The sequence below is a fragment of the Rhinoraja longicauda genome, chromosome 7 (assembly GCF_053455715.1).
Source record: "Rhinoraja longicauda isolate Sanriku21f chromosome 7, sRhiLon1.1, whole genome shotgun sequence".
Taxonomy (NCBI): Eukaryota; Metazoa; Chordata; class Chondrichthyes; order Rajiformes; family Arhynchobatidae; genus Rhinoraja; species Rhinoraja longicauda.
This window is the reverse complement of record NC_135959.1, coordinates 14,780,186-14,802,728: the sequence shown is the minus strand read 5'-3', so window position 1 is coordinate 14,802,728 and position 22,543 is coordinate 14,780,186. Positions and strand designations below refer to the sequence as shown.

The 22,543-nt window shown below is 38.4% G+C and overlaps 1 protein-coding gene across 1 annotated transcript in view; it reads left to right on the top strand.

Moving 5' to 3' along the window:
- The window catches only part of tsga10 (testis specific, 10), a 44,418-nt gene that overhangs the window by 7,048 nt on the left and 14,827 nt on the right, over positions 1-22,543 (top strand). The window contains exons 3-12 of the mRNA XM_078402980.1: positions 3,529-3,684; positions 5,657-5,830; positions 7,483-7,560; positions 7,992-8,143; positions 10,505-10,620; positions 11,927-12,081; positions 12,469-12,524; positions 14,019-14,187; positions 19,064-19,174; positions 21,690-21,875. Coding sequence (XP_078259106.1) covers positions 3,529-3,684; positions 5,657-5,830; positions 7,483-7,560; positions 7,992-8,143; positions 10,505-10,620; positions 11,927-12,081; positions 12,469-12,524; positions 14,019-14,187; positions 19,064-19,174; positions 21,690-21,875 — 1,353 coding nt within the window. The remainder of the gene's footprint in view (positions 1-3,528; positions 3,685-5,656; positions 5,831-7,482; positions 7,561-7,991; positions 8,144-10,504; positions 10,621-11,926; positions 12,082-12,468; positions 12,525-14,018; positions 14,188-19,063; positions 19,175-21,689; positions 21,876-22,543) is intronic.

Genomic DNA, 22,543 nt, shown 5'->3' with positions numbered 1-22,543 from the left:
CAAACCTTAGGGTTACCAAAATCAACCGTTCGGAACATCATTAAGAAGAAAGAGAGCACTGGCGAGCTTACTAATCGCAAAGGGACTGGCAGGCCAAGGAAGACCTCCACAGCTGATGACAGAAGAATTCTCTCCATAATAAAGAAAAAATCCCAAACACCTGTTTGACAGATCAGAAACACACTTCAAGAGTCAGGTGTGGATTTGTCAATGACCATTGTCTGCAGAAGACTTCATGAACAGAAATACAGAGGCTACACTGCAAGATGCAAACCACTGGTTAGCTGCAAAAATAGGATGGCCAGATTACAGTTTGCCAAGAAGTACTTAAAAGAGCAGCCACAGTTCTGGAAAAAGGTCTTGTGGGACAGATGAGACGAAGATTAACTTAATCAGAGTGATGGCAAGAGCAAAGTATGGAGGAGAGAAGGAACTGCCCAAGCTCCAAACATCTGTGAAACATGGTGGTGGGGGTGTTATGGCCTGGGCATGTGTGGCTGCTGAAGGTACTGACTCACTTATCTTCATTGATGATACAACTGATGGTAGTAGCATAATGAATTCTGAAGTGTATAGACATATCCTATCTGCTCAAGTTCAGACAAATGTCTCAAAACTCATTGGCCGGTGGTTCATTCTACAGCATGACAATGATCCAAAACATACTGCTAAAGCAACAAAGGAGTTTTTCAAAGCTAAAAAATGGTAAATTCTTGAGTGGCCAAGTCAATCACCCATCTGAACCCAATTGAGCATGCATTTACAGAATACAGAATACAGAATACAGAGCTTTATTTGTCATTCGGTACCGAGGTACCGAACAAAATTACGTTACCAGCAGTCACACAAAAAAAAGAAACACAAGACACATAACCCCAACACAAACATCCATCACAGTGACTCCAAACACCCCCTCACTGTGATGGAGGCAACAAAACTTCCGCTCTCTTCCTCACGCCCAAGTCCCCGCGGCCGAGCATGTAAGTTTTCTCTTACATGCTGAAGAGAAAACTGAAGGGGACTAGCCCCCAAAACAAGCATAAGCTAAAATGGCTACATTACAGGCCTGGCAGAGCATCTCCACAGAAGACACCCAGCAACTGGTGATGTCCATGAATCGCAGACTTCAAGCAGCCATTGCATCCAAAGGATATGCAACAAAATACTAAACATGACTCTTTTCATCTACATGACATTGCTGTGTCCCAAACATTATGGTGTCCTGAAATGGGGGGGACTATGTATAAACACTGCTGTAATTTCTACATGGTGAAACCAAAATGTATTAAAATGCTCTTTATTAAAATCTGACAATGTGCACTTTAACCACATGTGATTTTTTTCTATTACAAATCTCTAATTGTGGAGTACAGAGGCAAATAAATAAATGATGGGTCTTTGTCCCAAACAGCAGTAACAGGATCAGTCCAAGTCAGCATGGATTTACGAAAGGGAAATCATGCTTGACAAATCTTCAGGAATTGTTTGAGGATGTAACAAGTAAAATGGACAAGGGAGTGCCAGTGGATGTAGTGTACCTGGACTTTCAGAAAGCGTTTAAGGTCCCACACAGGAAATTAGTGGGCAAAATTAGAGCACATGGCATTGGTGGTAGGGTACATGGATAGAAAATTGGTTGGCAGATAGGAAACAAAGAGTAGGGGTTAACAGGTCTCTTTCAGAATGGCAGGCAGTGACTGGAGGGGTGCAGCAAGACTCAGTGCTGGGACCGCAGCTATTTACAATATACATTAATGATTTTGATGAAGGAATTAAAAGTAACATTAGCAAATTTGCAGATGACACAAAGCTGGGTGGCAGTGTGAACTGTGAAGAGGATGCTATGAGGATGCAGAGTGACTTGGACAGGTTGGGTGAGTGGGCAGATGCATGGCAGATGCAGTTGTCGTTGTCATGTCTATCCCTCGAGGTTGAGGATGATGGTCTACGTGCCGTTGATTTTATGAACTCTCAGGCGACTTATGAGTCAAAAGTTGTGTGATTGAATCAAGTATTCACCGCTTCCATGCCGGTTCTTGACGAGGAGCTTCCAGCCATCACATAGCTTGCTCCCATCGACCTTCCCTGATCGTGGAAAGTCTTGAGTGAAGTTTTGTGCTGCTCACAGAATGAAGACGCCTGTGCTTGTGTTTGTTTACCGTGTACTTGATGTTACACTCCAATAAGCACACGTTCCTTCACAAATCAATCAACTAACTCCAATGGCAAGGGAACCAAGACGATTGGAGTTGATAAATCTGTTGCAGCCTTCATCCGCCTTCACTACCATTGAGTTCAAGATAACTTGGTCCGCCTGGTCCGCCGTTGAGGTCTTGTAGGTTGGATTGTTCTTAGTCTGGGCCCTCGTCCAAGACCTTACTGCCATGGGTGGCCCTACCAGAAGCTAGTGCTTCTGACGGCATCGCTCTCGGAATCATGGGGGCACGCAAGCCTCTTCACAACAAGGTGAAGATGCAGTATAATGTGGATAAATGTGAGGTTATTCACTTTGGAGGCAAGAACGGGAAGGCAGATTATTATCTGAATGGTGTCAGGTTAGGAAAAGGGGAAGTATAATGAGACCTGGGTGTGCTAGTACATCAGTCACTGAAAGTAATCATACAGGTACAACAGGCAGTGAAGAAAGCTAATGGCATGTTGGCCATAAAGAGAGGAGTTGAGTATAGGAGCAGAGGTTCTTCTGCAGTTGTACAGGGCCCTGGTGAGATCACACCTGGAGTATTTTGTGCAATTTTGGTCTCCTAATTTGAGGAAGGACATTCTTGCTATTGAGGGAGTGCAGCATTGGTTCACGAGGTTAATTCCCGGGATGGCGGGACTGTCATATGATGAAAGATGGAGTGACAGGGCTTGTATTCACTGGAATTTAGAAGGATGAGAGGGGATCTTATGTAAAATGTACATGTAAAATTATTAAGGGATTGGACACGCTAAATGCACGAAACATGTTCCCGATGTTGGGGGAGTCCAGAACTAGGGGCCACAGTTTAAGAATAAGGGGCAGGCCATTTAGTACTGAGATGAGGAAAAACTTTTTCACACAGAGAGTTGTGAATTTGTGGAATTCTCTGCCTCAGAAAGCAGTGGAGGCCGATTCACTGGATGCATTCAAAAGAGAGTTAGATAGAGCTCTTAGGGCTAGCGGAATCAAGGGGTATGGGGAGAAAGCAGGAACGGGGGGTACTGATTGTGGATGATCAGCCATGATCACATTGAATGACGCTGCTGGCTCGAAGGGCCAGCACCAATTGTCTGTATGAAATGTCTTAAAAGGTAAAGTCAACAATTGGTTCTCTTTATATATTTACCTTACAAATCAAATTCTGAAAGAGCAAAACTTTATTTATAAAGTTTTAAACATAAGGCAGTGTTGGTTTAAGATAGACATAAAGTGCTGGAGTAAAGTAGTGGGTCAGGCAGCATATTTTGTGGCTGAACCTTTCTTCAGGTGTTTACCCTACAGGCTTATTTAAGATTGGTTCATTTTGGTGTCCTTTTTAAAACCAGGGAGGAAGCTATGAGTCTGAGCTCATATGCGTAATTAAAGAGCGCGATGATCTTCAAGGCATGGTGAGCAAATATGAAAGACACTTGGCAGAAGTCCAGGCAAATGTCAAAGTTTTATCTGCAGAAAGAGACCAAAGCAAACTCCTCTACGAGCAGGTAACCAATGACATTTATTATGCTTTTAATGGTTTTCTATGTATAATGTTTACAATTTTTAAAGCAGTGTCAATTTTTGTATACAGGACAAATGCCTTCCTGGATCTAACTGCACTTTCATTTTTGTCTTCCTTGAGTTTGCTTCCAGAGGCAAAGATCATCCTCTGGTGCCTCAGCCAGGACAGGATATTGGCTTTCAAATTTGTAGGGATGTTCTTCTTGAAAAGCATCATTCTCTGCATTTTCTGCCCATTCAATGCTAACATCTGTATTGATTCAGGCTATTTTTGTTACTCCTGTTCATCGGCTGCAACATACTTGCATTGTTAAAATATCTGTTAAAATGCCTTAACACAAATAACAAAATGGGCAGAGGATCAGTCAATCTGTTTCCAAGTGGAAGGCTCGTTTTAATTTCTGAGTGTAAACACTGATGAGAATCTTATTGGAAATGTCTGCTTGCTAGTTATTTTAAACTATCGATTGAACTATTGAACTTTGAGTCATAAGCTGAATTTATTTTTCTCTGCACTAACATTTCTCAATCTGGAATGCATTACCTAAGGTGGTGGTGGAAGGTACTCCCATAACATTTAAGAAGCATCTGGATGAACACTTTAATTATTAATGCGGACAAGGTGACAGACAAAATGTTGGTAAATGGGGATAAGTATGGGGAGGTATTTGATGGTTGGCATTGATGGGGTGGGCTTGAGGACCTATTTTGTGCAGATTGACTCTTAAGATGATGACACTGTTATCCTTAGTTAACAGACGATTTGAATCTTCCCCTGTTCACATGGGATTGTCAACTTCCCATTAAGCACTTGAGAAGTCGGCTAGAATGTCGCAAATCTATCATTGTCTATGATAATAACAATGAAGTGATGTTAGAGGGTGGAAAAGCTTGTAATCACGAGGTGGTGTTCTCGGCTACAAATCCTAATTGGATGTGCCAGCTATATCTTTGATTTTAACCTAATATCGAAGGGCATTGCCAACCATAACCAAGGCTCTTGTCCCCAGTATGGCACAACTTCATTCATTTCAATGAGAGAAACAGGATGTTAGTTTTTTGTCCTCAATCCCAAAGTGCTGGTACTTTAATTGGCTACTTTAAATTACAACTATAAGGGCTACTTGGAGTAACAAAAGAAACAGTGCAACTCAGTAATGAACCAATCAAGACTCCTGAATCAAATCATGTTATTAATCATACCAATTTAATAGAAAGCCCAGAGAACTACACAATTAAAGGAAATATATTCATTCTTATACAATCTGAATCTAATTTTCTTTTGTATTTGACCATAAAGATTAGTTTTAGGCTTAGTCTGAGATTAAGTCATTGGCAATGGTATTACTGTTGCTGACAATTGTGTGTGATGAACCTATGACCACGATTCAATATCTATGACCACTATTCTGCTTAAGCAAGGACCATTGAATTTGGCCACTTCATTTCATCAGGAAGCATAAGTCATCAGCATTTAACTTACTGTCATTTTGTAAATTTTGATAAAGATGTAAAATAAATTGTTCAAAATTATCAGGAGAAAAACATTGAGTGCTTTTGGAAATTAGATAAATAAGGTTATTTTCTATGATGTACACATCCGATTAATGAATGCTGTAAATTAGATATCCTCTCATAAAGAAGTTACTGTGACTGTTGACATTGTCCCCACTAATCAGATGCTTGGACTTAATGGTGATATCCACAACGTCATTATTGTAATGTAAGTAGTTGCATATTAGTGTGGGTGATGTGAGTAAGGCATATTTAATTTTCATTTTGACTTTACAAATAGCACTGTCTGCTGGCTGTTTTAAGGAAGCAAAATTTAGTTCCCTTGTTATCATTGACAAGGCCGTATTGTGAAGGTAAATAACATTTTGCAAGAATTGTTTATTAAAAAAATACAATTAAAATATTTGTTAATATCTGAATTGCAATAAATGAATGACCAAGGCTCAGGAAGAACTCACTAGATTGCGAAGAGATGCAATGAAGTCACCGAGAGCTCAGAAAAACAGTTTGACAGCACAAGATATTCTGCGCCGCTTGGAATGTGAGCGCGATGAGGCTGTTGCAGACTTGAGGAGAATGACCACAGAACGTGACAGTCTGAGAGAACGATTAAAGGTGAAGAAGTGCGCAACTTAAACGGGAAAGTAAAGCAGTCAGCCAAATGTTATTATTTAAATAATTAGATAATTACATTAACAGATTCATAAATCTAGTCTGTATTTTACATAAATTGCATTGCATTTAGTTTAAGATGAAGACATTTACTTTCGTTTGATGTTTTCAAATACTATTTAAAGCAAAGTGAACTATAATAAAACAGCTGTATATTTAAATTTTCAATGGACTTTCTTTTAACAACATTGGGTAAATTAGTGAAATTTCATATTTGGCATTTGTAATAAATTAGTGATAGTAAAATGGAAGCCTATTTTTGTACCTCTAAATGAGATAAGCTGAAAAGACAATTGGGTATGATGTAAATTTGGATGGCAATTTGCTACTAAATAATATTTACTTCAAACAAGTTTCTTCCAATTAAATTATTAATTTAGGTGAATGCCTTGAATGATGATGCAAACATTTTATTAAAATATTTTTATTCTCTGAATGTGGGTGTGTGGTTGTTGGCAAAGTCATCATAATGACTTTAACAACTTTGGCCATGTTCTTGAATTGCTGGCATCTGGAATATACTGCTGAATATCTTGCAAGGTCTCTTAAGAGGTTGTTAAGAGTCAACCATGTTGGTGTGGACTAGAGTTGCATATAGGGCAAGCTGGTTCCCTTAAAAATCCTAAAGAAACATGAAATAAAACAGAAATTGGTGGATAAACTCAACAGGATCAGGCAGCATCAGTAGCAGGAAAAGTTAATGTTTCTGGTTACTTGTTATGCTTCGATAATAGTCTGACTGGTTTATTGACATAGATACTATCTTTTAAATTTGTTACTAGAAAATTGATCTATGATTTTATCAAATTGGAAATTGTATTTAGACACAGGAGCGAAGATATGCAAGTATATTTCAGGATTGATACGTTTGTAAGGCTCAAATCCCAGGTTACTGGCAGTTATGTTGCAGGTAACATGCACTGAACTGCTCTGTTAGAGAGGGTTGATTTGGCAACAGTTACAGGCAACAAGAATCCTCAGTGGTAACTTTTATGATATATATTAATCTATTATGTCTGCTTTATTATTTCCCGGCCTTTTGTGGAAAAAAAATACCATTCTCAACTTTACCATGACGCACCTGCCCTGCAGGAAGTTTAAGAGAAGTTTTATCATATCATATCATATAGTTTTCTAAGACTTGACTGAGTAACACATAAATACAGTAAATAATTAATATGTTGTATCTTCATTCTGAGCTTTCATCTTGCTAATGATTTAATGTCTCAATAATATAGTTTAATTATCTGTTGCAAATTCCATTTTGCTGTTAGCTTATCACCGAATGGAAGATGATGAATGCTTAGCACTACTTTAACAGTAGCATTAATCTGGATAAAATAAATAAGATGATATCTCTTATCTGGTTGCAAAAATCTTCAGTTGAGGACATTAAAATTTGTCTGATATTATCTGGGTGCTGTTTCAGCCTGGATCACATGCAGATTGAACGATGTTCTGTCATTGCCGCATTAAAAAATATAACAACGATTAATCTGCATGCAGGTTTTGAATACATTCTTTATTTTCATATATTGAGCAGAAAAATATCAGATCTAATATATCAGTACTTATTGCTCTCAATATTTCATTAGATTTCCCAGGAGACTGCAATTAATGAGAGAGCGCATCTGGAGCAAAGAATAGAAGACTTGAAGGCTTCTATGCATACAGTAATGTTGATTTTTTTCAAGATCATATACTGCAATTAGAAATTGTAAATCTAAATAGTATTGTGAAGTAAAAATAATTATTACATTTCTCAGACTGTGGTTCAATTATACAAATGAGATAACAGTACAGTAATATATACAGCATCAACCACAAGAGAAACACAATCTAGTTTCTGTGTAGATATTAAAAGTAAAAATAGTTTAAAAAAATTGATTTGTCTATGAGAACTTCAGGCTCTTTTTTTCATGACATTTGAATTAGAGTTGGTCATTTTAATGGGAGAGTGTAACAAGGTCTATCGTCATGAAATAGTTTCATAGTAAATTGATGTAACGTTATGTTTGCTCACTTGTATTCTATTGCCTACACCTACTTTGATCACCTTTGCCATACTGTCAGCCAGTCTTACTGTAGACCTAATTCTTCTTAGTTGGAAAATGAAAGATTGGAACATCGATCAAGGCTGACTTGTCTCAAAGATAGTGTAACCTCCCTGGAGGAAGAAGTCAAAATATTGGCTAGAAAGTCATCTGACACTGAAGATGAGCTGTGCAGACAGAGAGCAGAAAACAACCAGATCAGGTGAAATTGCTTTTGTTGACAATTTCCTTTCCCTCGTCTCCTCCATCTCTCTAGAGAGCTCATGGACATCTTTGTCTTTAAGGTGATGCTATTCAGTCTGCTGTATCCCTTTCTTTCCATGTCCACTATCTAAATCTAAACCTAAAAATCACTTCAGTGTTAGTCAAAAATTAGTTTCTCTCCTCATGTTATCTGTTGCAATTATTCATTTGAACCTTTCACATTGAAACTATTTCCACTAAACTGCAGACAATCCATCATTCTTTAGTTTACCTGATATTGTTAGCATTAATGCACTTCTCTTATTCTAATCTATAACCTATAACCTTATCTGTTGTGCATTGCATTTTACAAATCATATCCAACTTGCATGTCCATCTTACACTGACTTCCTTGCTTGCATCCCTACAATTAGGTTTTTGCTCCTGCTTCAATGTAAAAATAGGTTAGATGAAATGTATTAATTGCACCTAAAGTATTTGTAAGGTAATCCACCCTTGTCCTTTTGTCCATATCAGCTACCTAAATAGGGCTAGCACACTGTGGACTCTCCCATTATCCAGCATTGTCAGATGGGACCTCAGTTAGATCTTTGCTCGTTGACTCTCGCTCTTCCCAAATGCAGCAGTGAATTTTGTTTTCATAGCACCTATCCGGGTGGATGTTGGTCGGCGCGGACTCTGTGGGGCGTAGGGACTGTTTCCTTGCTGTATCTGTAAAAAGCACCTATCTTCTGGCAATTATTTAATGTAACCATTCTTTTATTAGGAATAATGATGTCATTTTCCATTTTTTCATGCTGAACAATAGATCAGACTGTTTTTAGACTTAGAAGGTTGAATGCTTCATTTGAATGGAGATATTCTGTTTTCAAGACGAACTGTGCATGCTGCCAAAGACTTCCGTGTTCCCACCTGTGAGGAAAAACCCACAGCTGGGTTCAACAATTTTAAATTCTAAGCTTTCTAATAGCCTTGGATACTAAGAATTTGACAACTTCAGTAGTTGATTAAGTTGCAGATGATTTGCACAGACTAATACCTGCAATGGTGCAAGCAAAATGCAGCACCGAGCTTCAACTCTGACCTCCTGTCCTGTCTGTGTAGAGTTAGCACATTCTCCCCATAATTGCTTATGTTTTCCGCAAGTACTCCAGTCCCATCCTCCCCCCACTCCTAAGATGTGTTGTTTGGTTAATTGGCCACTGTAAATTCCCTTTCGTGTAGGTAGCAGGTAGAGGATGTTGATGGGCATGTGAGAGTGAATAGACACAGGGAAATAAATAGGAGAATAAGACTGATGGAATTCAATGAGCTGAATGGCTGCCTTCAAATTCATAAGAATATATGAGGAAAGGGCATACCAATAGGATAGGTAATGAACATTCAGGATGGATCTAGAGAAGCTATAAAAGGGAACAACAAAAGCTTTGCCCGTACCTGCTGTGTAAGAAAGTATAAGCTGTAGTCATGATCAGTAGGCATACACACCATAAGAGTGGAATTGGAAATTAAGATAAGGTTGAGCTTCAATGGACCAGCCTGGGAGGCTGAGGTTAGAGGCCTGGGTAAAACTCGATTGGAGAATTGAAGGGCAAGCAGGCTTTCGATTATACCAGCCGTCTGAACAAAGGTGCCATCATAGACATAACCCAACAAACCTATCTATATGTAGGGCTTCGAAGAGCAGTTGAGAAATAAATTTCCCTTATTAATTGAGGTTAATTGGAAAAATTATGGTGTAATTAATTCCATCTAAGATTCAGCTGTGGAAATATATACGACCCATTTTAAATTCATCCAACATGAGAGAAAATTTATTTTTTGCTCTTCACATACAACTTTCTCATGCGATATGAGAGGTTTTTTTCATTGTTGCTCAAACTAGAAATCCATCTAAGTAGTGATTACTCTTGGTTAATGTTGCCGCAGTGTCCATTATTAGCCCTGAGTATGTCTTGAGATATTTTGAGTTTGTTTTTAAAGTTAAAATTGTTCAGGTATTTCCTTTCTATACCAATTTCTTTTATATCACTACTCAGTTCTTCTCATCTTCCCAGTTGGGAATGAAATTTCTATAGTATTGACGTCAATCTTGCTATACTTTTCTGCTTCAAATGTAATAACTCAATTGCTAAATTACCACATGTAGGTAATATAGACAATTTAACAGTCAGTTTGACTGAGTATTAACATCAGGGGGATAATTCTTCATATATAAATTTAAATTTAAATTCATGTAATATTTTTAAAAGAAGAATCTAGATAGCTTTGAAATTACTCAAATATTATAGGATAGTAAATCTGCATTGTCCTGATGCTTTCAACAACAATTATATCATTGTGAAATGTTTTGTTGCAGGTTATTAATGGACCAGTCAGAAGACACTCTTGCTGAAACCCAGAGACGCCTTTCATTAAAAACTACTGATTTACAACTTGCACAGGATAAGAATGTCCGCCAATGCGAAAAGATAGGTAATGCCAAATGTTCCCTTATTGTTAAAGCAAAATAATTTAACAGTTGACATAACATTGTTTTGAGCCATCATTATGCTTGAATACAAAAAAAGTAGGAAAAAACAATTTGCCTTATCATTGTACATTTTTCACTCTCCAGTCTGACGGTGCAGATGTTTGCACATCCTTCTGCTGAATTGTAGGTACTGAGGTGTTTCCTATCCATTACACTGATTCAGCAATCATTATCCCTAATATGAGTTTTGGCATTGAAGGTCATCAGGCCCTGTGAGGAGCATAACAGAAAAGCCTATTATCTCAAAGGAGTTTGTGGAATCAGGTGCTTTTGAGGCTGTTGGGGTAGGTGATGTCATTCCACTGTGCTTCTCTTCAGGAAGGAATTTATTGTTGCCGGTGAAATCCGCCCAACTTTGGCTAAAGTCAATGCCAAACTACGGACTTAAATGTGTACGCAAGAATCTATGATACTATATGAGGAGAGGTGGCTGAGATTGATTCGGAGAATAAATGGAAAGGAAGATGGTGGCAGTCAATGGTCAAACTTTCAAAGTATCAAGATGTTATTGTATGCAAGATACTGTAAAACAATGTACAGGTACAGCAAGCAGGTATCAGGGCAAATTATATGTAAATCTTTATTCTGAAGAGTATTTAAATACAGGGATAAGGAAGTCATATTGTAGCTACATAGGGCCTTGGTGAAACTGAAACATTGTGTACAGTTTTCATCATCTCATCTAAGGATGTACTTGGTTGGGGGGGGGGCTTGAAGACAGGTGGAGGGGGGTGAGCAGGCATTTGCAGCAGAGATGAGGAAATATTGCTTTACTGAGAGGATAGTGAACCTTTGGATTTCACTACCTGAGGTCCTGTGCAGTCATGATCATTGGATGTAATCAAAACGCAGATTGATATATTTTAGGGCATTAGGGGAATCAAAGATTATGGATAATGTTGGAAAATGGTTAGAAGAACTACCATGACTTTGATGAATGAGGGCAGCAAGCTTGATGGGCTGGAAGGCTTACTTCTGGCTCCTATTTCTTGTTTCAATTGATTCATCGACAAGTCATAATGGTTTTCCAGTTATAGAGGTGGCATTCCTAGGTTTAATGACTTAAATATTAAGTGCAGCAAAATTGTGACTAAACAACACATCATATGTACTCTTAGTAAAAGATATTTAATAAATAATTGCCACAGAGTCGAAAGATATATTTGATAATCTGTCATGACTATTTTAAGTTATTTAGATGTGTCTGTAGCCTACTAAGTAAGAAGGTTCAACATCTCATCCCAATAGATGATCTGAGTCGGCAGGTTGCTTCGCTTCAAGAAGAAGTTAGCACAGTTCGATCCAATATCTATGAACTTGATAAACAAAAGAACAGTTTGCAAGAACTTGTCGATGAAAAGACTGAAGCAATTGCTTCTCTAGAAGAAAATGTTCATCAAAAAGTAAGTGATTTTAAAAGAGCACAAGATTATTCCTTTATGCTGATCTGGGTACACCCTTTGATATTTTACTAAAGTTGAGATACTAATGGGGAAATCAATTTCTGGCGGACGTTTTACTTTCTAGTAGAGTTTTTTTAATTACTAAGCTAAAAACCTTACAATGGGCTGTGTAAATGTCAGCTGAAACCTTGATAGAAGAATTTTTGGAAAGCTCAAAGCTTGGCTGTTTTTACAGAGCTGCTGTATATGCCATTTTACCTGCATTTTCTCCGTTCTACTATTTCAGTTAGAGTAGATGAGTACAATATCTGCAAGATCTTATGCCTTTTTAATGTGTGCATGTGAAGCCAAATATGGATTTAATTGACTATTACTTTTTTTCCAAAGAAAAAGGCCATTGCAGATAACCAACTGAACATAAGTGAACTGGAGGCAACTGTTGAGTAAGTATTTATTAGATGTTTTCGTAAAATTATGAATTTGAAAGTCCATATGGTGGTGTGTGGTTTTATTTCAGGATGTCGTTTTGCATCTGCAAATTTTAATTGTTATCTTCCTTTTTTCATTACCAGGTATTCATAGGTAAAAGGACCAATGATATATTTCCAAAATTGCTTCTAATGCAAGATTAGTTGGGATTGTATAGTGGATGTATTAGTGGCGTCAAAGGTTACGTGGAAAAGGGAGGAGAATGGGGTTGAGAGGGAAAATAGATCAATCATGATTGAATGGCGGAGCAGACTCGATGAGCCGGGATGGTCTAATTCTGTCCCTATGTCTTATGGTTTTATAGTTTAGAGGCTTTGAGGGTCAAAGGCAAGCTTACTGAATGGCTGAGAACATGGCACAGGGAATACAATGAGAAAGAATGTGATCCACTTCAGTTCATGAAACAGAAAAGCAGTGTATTATTTAAATAATAACATTATTTGCAACTGAGGATTGGAAATGTTAATGTACAATGGTGTTCTTACACATGTCACTGAGGAAACTGTTATATGAGGAAAGATTGAAAAGACTAGGCTTGTATTCACTGGAGTTTAGAAGGATGAGAGGGGATCTTATAGAAACATATAAAATTATAAAAGGACTGGACAAGCTAGATGCAGGAAAAATGTTCCCAATGTCGGGGGAGTCCAGAACCAGGGCCACAGTCTTAGAATAAAGGGGAGGCCATTTAAAACTGAGGTGAGAAGGAACTTTTTCACCCAGAGAGTTGTGAATTTGTAGAATTCTCTGCCATGGGGGGCAGTGGAAGACAAATCACTGGATGGATTTAAGAGAGAGTTAGATAGAGCTCTAGGGGCCAGTGGAATCAAGGGATATGGGGAGAAGGCAGGCACGGGTTATTGATTGTGGACGATCAGCCATGATCACAATGAATGGCGGTGCTGGCTCGAAGGGCCGAATGGCCTCCTCCTGCACCTATTTTCTATGTTTCTAAAACTCATGCTGATGCCATCAGCAATTAGGAAGGTAAAAGGTTTGTTGTCATTTATTATGTGAGGGTTTGGGAGCAAACTAAAGATGCCTTACTGCAATTGTATTGGAAACTCGTGTGACCTGGTGTATCGTATTCAGTTTGCTTTCCTCATCTTAAAAAGGGCATAATTACAATAGAAGTACAACTTATGTTTCTCTAATCAAGAACTAGGGGATAAAGTATTTCAGAAGTTCTATCAGTCATTTCAGAATCACTGATACTTTGTCCAGGCAATCACCTGGACAAAGTATCAGTGATTCTGAAATGACTGATAGAACTTCTGAAATACTTTATGATTCTGCTTCTAAATGATGCCGGGAATCAAAATATTTCAAGTACATTAACCACACAACTAGTGCCACACACTTAGCAGAATAGTGTCACTTGATATTAATGAACCATAGTTTTAGCGAATTTAGCACTGAATTAATCTGCATGTGTTCTGACTCCATAGCCAATTGAATGAGTCTATCAACAATAAAGAAAATGACATTTCCAATCTTCAGCGGCAATACGAGTCCATCAACTCTGAACTATCAGAATTAGGCCAGTTAAGAGAAAATGCTGTTCGTGAAAATAACCACCTGCATGAACAGCTGTCAAAACTAAAATATGACTATCAGGTAAGAAAAGGAGACATGTTTTAGCCATTGTAAGAGTACTTCATTTGTTAGTGGAGCAACCACATTCAAATAATTATTGGATGTCCAAATTTTAGATGAATATATATAGATAATTCACTAAAGGTTTGAATACCATTGCATTCATATTTTCTTATCTACAGATTTTTAAATGGGAATTCCAAAAAAGGCCATGAAAAATCAGCTACATGTGGCCAAAATCAGGGCAAGAGTTTCTTCGTTGGCTGCTACATTTACCATTTTTTTCTACAGATGCAAATATAAATATTCTAAATTATATCTTGTGAATACTTTATACCAAATATGTTTAATGCAACCTAACTTAAACAGGGTTTTGGTCTGAGAGAAAGAGGCTATTGGTATGAGTGCACTCAACAATTCCAGGATTAAGGGGCCTTCTGTAATTTATGTCCAATCCATTGGTAGTAAGAAGACAAGAGGAAAATCAAAATAAAATGCAGAGCAGGTGTCGAAAATGCACTTATAGTAAAACGGAGAACTCCCTAGCGTATGCAAGGAATAGGGCCTCCAGACTAACCCACAAATTTCTGCCAAGTTCCTGAGCACTTATCAAGTTGTAACTCAGCAGGTCAGATAGCAACTATTGAGAAGATACGTAGGTGATATTTTTCGGTCAGGATTCCTCTTCAATCAGAAACAATTCAGATTGAAGAGTCCCGACACAAAACGTCACCTATCCATTTTCTCCACAGATGCTGCCTGACCCGCTGAGTTACTCCAGCATTTTTGTATCTTTCCTTGGTAAACCAGCATCTGCAGTTTCTTGTTTCTACTTATCTGGTTGTGCCTAGGCAGAGAGAGTAGATCTGGGAGCTATGGGTTGAGGTCATCATGAGGTCGCAAGCATTGTTTAACAAATGTGCGTATTATGAATTTGGCATGTACAAAATGCAATGTATAATAGGGAAATTATCAACACCCAGATCTCAGCTCCATCGTGTAATTGCATTGCACAATTATGTAATCAAATCAATACTGTATAAATGGGTTTCTTTCCAGTTTGTAAATTTTACATAGAACATAAAACAGTACAACACAGAAATGGGCCTTCGGCCTACAATGTTTGTACATGATGCCTGGTTAAACTGATCTAATCTGCCTGTACATCATCCATCTCTATTCCTTGCACTTCCATGTGCTATCTAAAAGCCATTTAAATACCATTATCGTATCTGCCTCCACCACCACCTTTGGCATTGCATTCCAGACCCCAATCATTCCCTGCGTTAAAAAAAAAACATGCCCCGCAAATCTCCACTAAACTTTCCCCTTTCGTCTTTATACTGCAGGTATGCCCTCTAGTGTTGGACATTTCCGCCCTGGAAAAAAAGTTATCTCTACCCTATTTATACCTCTCATAATTTTATATGCTTCTATCAAGTCTCCCCTCAATCTCTGACATTCCAGAGAAAAACAAACTAAGTCTATCCAACCTCTCCCTGTAGCTGAAATCCTCTAATCCAGGCAGCATTCTGGTAAGCCTCTTTGCACACTCTCCAAAACCTCCATGGTCTTTCCTGTAATGGGGCAACCAGAACTGCACCCAATACTCCAAATAAATTTGAAATACTTCTGCATTTTAATGAATGTCATTGTACCTACCTTAAACTTGAACAATGTAACAGCAGAATACAGCATAGCGTTGTGACTTCAGCACGAGAACCATGAGGGAACATGCAGCTAATTGTTTTGCTTCTCCACTATTATTGGTTTACTTTTCACATCATGCGCATAAACCTCCTCAGGATCTTGCATCCTATTAAATAATCCATCTGATAATTTAATTCCTTTTGAAGGTCTTGGTTGCGTGTTAAGGAAAAATACCTGAGGGATAATAGCATTAAAGATGATCAAACTTCAAAGAATATAATCACGTTGTTGCTCTGTGTCACTTTACTTTAATGTGACATTGTTATTATGGTTTTAAATTATTCAGATCACTAACAGTATTTTGCCTTTCCTTGCATTTTGAAGCAAACTCTCCCTGAGGAAGTAAATTGGGCACTCGAGAAATATTCCCAGTCTTTAGCTTATAATATTAAATTCTAATTACTCATTCAGCTTCTAAAAGGTATTGGCCGTGGCATAAACAAGTGAATATTGCCAGCTATGAGTGGCCATTTTACTTTCTAGTGTTGCTACATCAATGTTGAAACACTCCAGAACCTCATGAAGATACCTCTTGGGAGAAAGCACCTCACAAACAACTTGCTGACTCTCAGTAAACAAGAGCCACGTTGTGCACAGCAGGTCAGCAGGTGGACTGCCATGAAATCTACTATAATTGGCATCTCAGAAGATACTCTGTCTCTGTTCCAAGAAGAACCAGGACTAGATGGATAAGAATGGCCCCGAAACCCATCTGCTAACTAACCACAAAAGCAAGATTGAAAGTCCCACCATGTTGCAACGATCCAGCAGGAAACTCATAACTTAAAGAACAGATAGGTGGAAAGAGTACATGAGATCCACCAAACTCACTGACATCCATAAGATTTGTCCATTCTTCATCTATGGCCAAACACCATTGGGAGTGAACTTGTCAATGTCACAGAGGCCATTATGAAGAAACAACAGTACAACATGGCTGACGAGGGAAGTCAAGGATAGTGTTAAAGTCAAGGAAGAGGCATATAAATTGGCCAGAAGAAGTGGCAAACCAGAGGACGGAGAAATTTAGAACTTGATAATTGCGAGAGGATTTGAGTTTAGGAGCAACGTATAGGTGTGAAGTACTAAGTTACAAAGTGTAAAGATAAAGGAGAATGTTCCCCAGAGCACAAAAGAAGGGTGTCAAATTTTTATCGCGTATAACAATGAATTGTGTCAAAGGTTCAGGACTAGTGTTTCCAGTATTTGTAGATGACACTAAATCAGGAGGTGAAGTAAAGTGTGTACTTGTGAAGAAATGTTATAGGGAAACACACAAGTTAAGAAAATGGGAAGAGCATATTAATTGTAGTTCTTTGTGGTGAAGTTTGAGTTCAGAGAATAGTGAATCAAAATATTATTTTAATGTTAAGAAATGAGAAAATGAAAAAGAAAAATCGCAAAGATGCTGCACAGGTACAAAGCAAGATGATATATATAGTGCAGTACCAGAGCTGAAGGGCTTAAATTATGATCTCAGATTACATTAATTCAGCTTGTATGAATGAGCGTAGAAGGCTGAGTGATGATCTTATTGTCAAATTTTGTAAATGATTAAGTAGATACAGAGGAATAATTCTTTTCTGGTAATGTAACCCAGAGCAATAGAAAATAATCTTAAAAGGAGCCAGTCATTTGAGAATGAAATAAGGAAACTTATTTTATTTAAAATATAATGTAATTGAGAATTCATTCCAAGAAGACTGTCTTTAGGTCAATTGAAAGTTCCCAGAGTGAGACTGATTACTTTTTGTGATATTAATAAACAAAACGGGTAATGAAGTTGAGTAGGCATTTAAGGACTTACTGTTTATCTCAGTTTCCGTTCACTTCTTTCATAGTTACTAGAAATGTGAGTGATAATAAGTCGTCCACAGGTTTATCCTGGCACATAAGATGACGCAATTAAAGTTAATCAATCTTTGTCAGATGTCAAAAAGATATCAAGCAAAGATGGGAGGAATTTGAGTTAGGCTGCAGATCACCTATGATGTAATTGTGGTAGAACACGCTTGAAGGGCCTAATGGCCTTTAAGGCCGATGTTCAAACTTGCTGTCAAAGATGCCGATTTGCCCAGAAGACTAGCATCTGAAACAAAAGGAAAAAACGCATTGGACGAATGGTCTTCCAATTGAAACATTAACCTGGGTACTGTACTGGGTACTCCAAAGACGTACAGGTATGTAGGTTAATTGGCTGGGTAAATGTAAAAATTGTCCCTAGTGGGTGTAGGATAGTGTTAATGTACGGGGATCACTGGGCGGCACGGACTTGGTGGGCCGAAAAGGCCTGTTTCCGGCTGTATATATATGATATGATATGATATGTATCTCTCTGTGCAATGCAACGCTTGTTTCTAGCATTTTCTGTTTTTGTTTTGGATTTCCATTGGATTTTCAGGCTAGCTTTTGAACTGCACATTGATGCAGCATTTTTGCATGCCATTATGTCAATAAATGGTATTATATGCCTCATGAACTGTAGGCTGATGAAGCCAAATCAGCTCTGCTGTCATTAACCATGAGTTGCTGATCTGGGATTTCTGCATAATTGGGCTTGCATTTATACTTGATCTTCGATCTTAGCCATATTTAATGAAATCTGGAAAGGTTAGGATAGTTCTTATTTTAAATTTTAGCCATGGGTCCAAGCAAATCTTCAGGGGTTAGTTTCCTCTTTACAATAATGCTTTTTCAGGTCCTGTTTCTGACCTGTGAACGTGCCAGCTGATGTCTAGCTTTCCAACTGATCAAATCCAGAGACTATGAAGAGTTACATTTTTCTCATCTGCGTTAAATCTCATTTGCTTCTCAACAACTGTAGATGCACCAACCCACAGTTAGGCAGGCATTCTTGAGCCTAACAAAGGCCACTCCCAAAAAGGAAAACCTCATCAACTGAGATGTTATCCATCTTATCTCAGATTTGCAGATATATTCAGTTACAGAAAGTCTGGGTCTGCGTTTTTATTTGCCCCTCTGTGAAGTCTTCAAAGACCACGTGCTTGCAACGTATAGAACTCATGTTTACATCCCTACACTGGTCCTCCAGTTTATCACTTGGTATTTTTATAAGTTTTAGCCATAATGGTTAAACATAAAATAAGTTCCATTTAAGGAAAATGCACAAAATCCGGAAAATTTGTAGGTTTGGCATATTTCAGTTGTATGGACTTGTTTGTTACAGGCATCAAACCGGAAACTGGAAGAATCTATTCAAGAGAATAAAGATTTGAAACTCAAAATCCAGGATTATATTACTGAGATCTCCAAGGTGGAGAATATGCTTAGTGGTAAGGTCAGTATTTCAGAGAAGCCAAGTCAGCAACAAAGTAAGGCTCATCTGTTTGCTCATCATGCACGGCCGTTGATCCATCTGTATTTTTGAGTTGTAAGTGTGCTTCTGTTAATGCCTGTTCATGTTCTGTTCGTGCTCACTGGTGGGTACAGGGCTGACAGTCAATGTAATTTACATTGGTCGTCTTACTTCCACCCATGTTCCCCATATATTCCTGCCTTTTGCCATTTTAATAACACATTCTTTGAAATTGGAGGAACACACTGGTAGGAGTTTTGAGTACTAGAATTGAGTCTCATGGAACAAAATCCATTAGCATTGAAATGCTGCCTCAGAGTGGTGGTGCAGTTAGTGCTGCTGCCTCACAGCTCCAATGACCTGGATTCAATCTGGGTCCCTAGCGCGCTGTCTGTGCAGAGTTTGCACATTCTCGCTGCGAGTGCATGGGTTTACCCTGGATGTACCAGTTCCCTCGCACTTTTCAAAGATGTGCTGGTATGTTAATTGATTGTTACTTACTCCCCATTAACATAAGTGACAAATGAATCAAAAGGGACATGGGTGGGCATATGAAAGAATAAGTTGCAGGGGAAATAAGAGGGGAAATAGGACTGATGAGGATTGATCTGCTGGGAGCCAGTGTGAATCCTGGTACACTCTGCTTGTCAGAATTACTGCAGTAGTATTTAAAGAGTTTATTCGCAAATCAAGCTGCCATTTTAAACATCAGCTGCCAAAAACCCTAAACAAGCTTTTGATGACATTATTGCTAATCTCATTTGAGGAGTGTTTGGAGCCAGAAGCTGGAGGAGGAGCAGGAGTAATTTCAAAGCAAATAGACTTTGCAGCATATAACTGAGTTTGGGGTGGCATTTGTTTTTAGAAGGCCATAACCTACACTCAGGAGCTTATCACTGCGATTCATTTGACAATAGACAATTGGTGCAGGAGTAGGCCATTCGGCCCTTCGAGCCAGCATTGCCATTCACCGTGATCATGGCTGATCATCCACAATCAGTACCATGTTCCTGTCTTCTCCCCATATCCCTTGACTCCGCTATCATTAAGAGCTCTATCTAACTCTCTTTTGAAAGCATCCAGGGAATTGGCCTCCACTGCCTTCTGAGGCAGAGAGTTCCACAGCTTCACAACTCTCTGAGTGAGAAAGTTCTTCCTCATCTCCGTTCTAAATGGCCCACCCCTTATTCTTAAACTGTGACCCCTGGTTCTGGACTCCCCCAATATTGGAAACATGTTTCCTGCCTCTCTAGCGTGTCCAATCCATTAATAATCTTATATGTTTCAATAAGATCCCCTCTCATCCTTCTAAATTTCAGTGTATACAAGCCCAGTCGCTCCAGTCTTTCAAAATACGACAGTCCCGCCATTTCGGGAATTAACCTTGTGAACCTACGCTGCACTCCCTCAATAGCAAGAATGTCCTTCCTCAAATTTGGAGACCAAAACTGCACACAATATTCCAGGAGTGGTCTCACTAGGGCCCTGTACAACTGCAGAAGGACCTCTTCGCTCCTTTACTCAACTCCTCTTGTTATGAAGGCCAACATTCCATTAGCTTTCTTCACTGCCTGCTGTACCTGCATGCTTACTTTCAGAACTAGGGCACCCAGATCTCGTTGTACTTCCCCTTTTCCTAACTTGACACCATTCAGATAATAATCTGCCTTCCTGTTCTTAACACCAAACAGGATAACCTCACATTTATCCACATTAAACTGCCTTATGTGCATCATTGTGTCAGGCTAGGATTCTCAAGCAAGATGGTTCATACCGAGATCTAGTTGTCCAATGAAATAATTTTAATTTGAAGCTGTGGGAAGCTACAAAACCTCTTCGTTAACAATACCTCGGTGTGCAGAAAAGAATTTCTGCTACAAAAGTGATTACATTTCAGAAATATTCCATTGGTAGAAGAGTGTGACAGATACAATGCAAATGTATCTGCATTGTTTACTGGAATTAGTTAATTTGGGTGAAGAAATTTGCAAAGAAGTGTGTTTCTTCTGGATTCTGTTGTCATTTGGCGAAGGAATTTTGGGATAACAATAGATATTAGAAACAATAAATAGTCATTAGCCTGACAAGACTAATCTTTACCATGTACTTATTGAACTTTGCAAAATTAGTAGCCCTTGTTATTAATGCTGAAGTGCATGGCTGATGCATACCTTTCCAGGTCTTGAGTAATAATTTATTTGGTTTGCATTATATATTGACATGGCTGAGTTAATTCCTTTTTGGTTGATTAAACATGAATAAGAAACTCCTTGGTAGCTAACCATAGGAACACATGATCCCTGTGAGTGTTTTGACAGCAATTCAATGCCGAATGAAGATCCAAAACTGGTGCTTTCTTTTTATTTTATCACATTTGAGATATTTTGCACATTTTCTCTGACAAATGGATCAGTTAAATACTGTTGTCAGGGTTGTAGCATTAGTGCTTAATGGTTGACTTTCTTAAAAGACCTTGAGTCTTTTACATATTTAATAGGAAAATGAAAATTTTAATCTGCTGGAGCAAGTTCGTAGATCAAATGTACAAGCGGAGACTTGGGAACTGAAGGCACGCCAAATAGAAGGAGAGTTCAATTCAGTTCAGCTGGAGCTTGTTACAACTAAATCTGACAACCGCAGGCTGTGTGAAAAACTTGGCTCACTTGAAAAAGAAGTTGAGGAGGTAGGAAATGACAAATTTATATTCCATGGTTTATTATCATACGTAGAAAAAGCTTTCAAATTGTGTATTTTAATCTTCTTCTTCTTAAGCCCTTTGCTCCTCAATGGCATAGGCCATTGACAAATGTCCTCCACCTCGGTTATTGGCGGTTCTTTCGAGATCTCCCCAGTTCAGCCCACTCCCAGACATTTCTGCCTGGACACCTCTTCTCCAGCTGTTCCTGGGGCGACCTCTTTTCCATTTTCCTTGGGGGTTCCATTTCAGGGCTTGCCGGGTGATGTTTGTGGCAGGTTTTCTGAGGGTGTGTCCAATCCAACTCCATTTTCTCCTTCGAATTTGTAAGTCAATGGGATCCTGGCTTGTTCTTTTCCACAGGTCCACATTGCTTACTTTGTCTCTCCACCAGATGTTTAGTATTCTCCTGAGGCAGGCGTATTTTAATACTAGCACTATAAATCCGCGGTTTTTGGGAATTCATTTGTTATTTAAGTTGGGGCATATCCTGAGAATATGAAAATTATTGCATTGTATTGCTTTTATGTGAATCTATAATTGTTCATTTATTTAAAGATAATAATAAGCACATTTTTTAGAAACTGAATATAGGAATAGCCTTCATCCATTTGCCAATCCTGTATTTTCAGGTAATTTCATTAAACATTTCTATT